The 2,537-nt window shown below is 39.8% G+C and overlaps 1 protein-coding gene across 1 annotated transcript; it reads right to left on the bottom strand.

Annotated features, from left to right (window-relative positions):
- Positions 1-474: 474 nt before the first annotated feature.
- On the bottom strand, positions 475-1,275 carry LOC128639030 (spindlin-Z-like). The gene has a single exon (XM_053691171.1). It carries the CDS (start codon positions 1,273-1,275, stop codon positions 475-477), a length of 801 nt encoding a protein of 266 aa, XP_053547146.1.
- Positions 1,276-2,537: the final 1,262 nt, after the last annotated feature.

Below are 2,537 nucleotides of genomic sequence, written 5' to 3'. Positions count from 1 at the left end.
GCACCACACTCCCCACATTATAAGACATAAGTAACACTGGGAAAAATACTTTTAATTGAAATACATACTGATAACTATGTTAAAGTAATTAGATATACCAAACTGGACTTGTATTGATGAGGAATGAGTGCTTAAGAAATACAACAATTACATTTTTATAACCTTTTTTTCCCGCCCAGTTTGTCTCTTGCATTCATGTTTCTTTTGTTTGAATTCACCACTACTAGATTAGTTTCCTTCTAAAGGATAAATTCCATTATGCAAAATGAGTTGTAATTCACAGAACGTGGTTTGTTTCCTTTTGATGAGGACATTTTTTTTGTTCTCAGCAACAAAACTGCGTTACTTCATTTTAGGGGTTGCGGGCTTGCCTGGAATCTGAAGCGTCACATAATTGGACAGAAGTAGACAGGTTTGTCTACATATTTTACATTTAATAAATCCACCTGTTTGGCAATAAGTCAAATATTACATCTACAATGTCTTCACCAAATCGTAGACATAAATATGGAAATCGTCATCAAATTTTATGAAATAAACAGAGGGTTTGGCTTCCACTTGGTGTATTACCATGCCAGTCCTTTTTGAGCCATCTTCTTTGGCATACTCCACTTGCTTTCCTACAAGGCTGTCCACAACTTCTCCTGGTTCTCTTTCTGCTGGAGGGGAATCATTAGAGTCTGGCATGATGCGGAGATCTCCTTCTTTGTAGTCATCTAATAGCTGATACATATATAAAACTGGGTCCTTCTCGTAGGTTATATAAAACCATGTGTTCATTATGGGAGCTCTTGCTAAGACCATTCCTCTCCACTCATCCTTAGAACCATCTTCTGTTACAAACATGTGTTCAACAGCTTTAACAATCATTGTGTCTGCCAAGTGAGCATCACTAATTCGAGATGAAGCAACTCTATCTGGAAGAACTTCAAGAGCAGACACTCGCTCGTCCTTGTGGAGTTCTAGTCCATAGACGCAATCAAATCCATCATATTTAATAAGATAAAGGGATGGGTTGACTGGCACTTGATCCAATACAGTTCCTTTCCATTGTGTTATTGGGCCACTACCTTCTTTCCAACCATGCTGTTTTCTACAACCTACAATATTCCTCCGGGGCTGGGAAATTGGTTTGCTTGGACCAACATTATTTTGATGCTTCTTGTGAGAAGTCCTTTTTTTCATCATACTGGCAGACACACGGGCAGACACACCTGCATGTGCTGCATCACCTCTGGCTCTCTGACCTGCTGCCTTTCCGAATGGGGTCTTCATTCATCTGTGTATAAAAGGGCAGCAAAGCTGCCAAACTAGGGTAAAAATCCTATTCCTCCAATTACCCTTTTTTGTTCCAGTCTATACAAAGAAACTGTGTCCTTTTAGTCCACCATCCAAGCAAGATTTCTGTGTTTCAATTCACAGCAAGTGGTTCCGATGTCAGGCTACTCCAACCTGAAGAGTGCTGCATAGACGTAACATTCAGGTTACTACACAGTCCCTTCAGTCCTTGCGATTTGTTGCAGTACTCTGTCTCAATGATGTATATTTTTTTTTAGTGTCCTAACCTCCTCCCTTTTTTCTGCCTGCCTTATCCGTCATAGGTTTTGTCGGCAGCACTAACAGCAACTCCCGCCTCAAGCTCTCCTGCTGAACTTCCAGACCCGGCCCATACCCTCACATTCCAGTTCCTCGTTTTCCTTCGTCTTTGGAACCCCTCCCCCCACTACATTTCCTCTGCCAGATCTATATGTCCTCTTTCATGCTGCTGGTTTTGTGGAGGGTCCTGGAGCCTCTGCTAAAAAGGCCTAAGGATAAAGAAGTGTACTGGGTGTATAATCTATGTTTTTTTAGATTTCACGGTTGCAACTAATGATCTCTGTGTTTCTAAAATCAATGCCTTTCCAGAAATCTATTTTTCTAAAGGATGCCATATGTCCTCTTTCCTGCTGCTGGTTTTGTTGAGGGTCCTGGAGCCTCTGCTAATAAGGCCTAAGGATAAATAAGTGTACTGGGTGTCTAATCCATTTTTTTTAGATTTAACGGTTGCAATAAATTATCTCTGGGTTTCTCAAATCAATGCCTTAAATGTAATCTATTGTTCAAAAGGATGCCATATGTCCTCTTTCCTTTTTTTTTTTTTTTCTTGGTATTTTTGTTTATTTTAGAAAATGTAATGCACTTATAGCTTCACTAAGATTATGACTTTGCACACTGCCATTTTCCATGCAGCATTTTGACATGTTGTGTGATATGACTAGAAGATTGAAGAATGGTATGTTTTGAATCTGCTGAGCATAATAATTTTTTTATTTTTTTTATTTAACTGAAGCATGACTTCAGGAGTCAGGTGTGGTCATAGGTAGTGGTTGTTAGCAGATTATTATTGCAATTGCCACAGTGTGCATAAAATGTGCGTCACTAGTCCAAATCTTACCTTTTTTTTCATTCAGGGGTGTCTGGCGCCATATTGGAAAGGCAAAAAACAGGTCTCCGTACCCGTTGATGTAAGGGGTGACTAGTGCTTTTACCAGGCTCCT

This window comes from Bombina bombina, chromosome 8 (assembly GCF_027579735.1).
Source record: "Bombina bombina isolate aBomBom1 chromosome 8, aBomBom1.pri, whole genome shotgun sequence".
In the NCBI taxonomy this organism is placed as follows: domain Eukaryota; kingdom Metazoa; phylum Chordata; class Amphibia; order Anura; family Bombinatoridae; genus Bombina; species Bombina bombina.
This window is presented reverse-complemented; position numbering and strand designations above follow the sequence as displayed.

Coding starts and splice junctions, on each gene's coding strand:
- LOC128639030 (XM_053691171.1), bottom strand. CDS start 1,275: ATGAAGACCCCATTCGGAAAGGCAGCAGGTCAGAGAGCCAGAGGTGAT.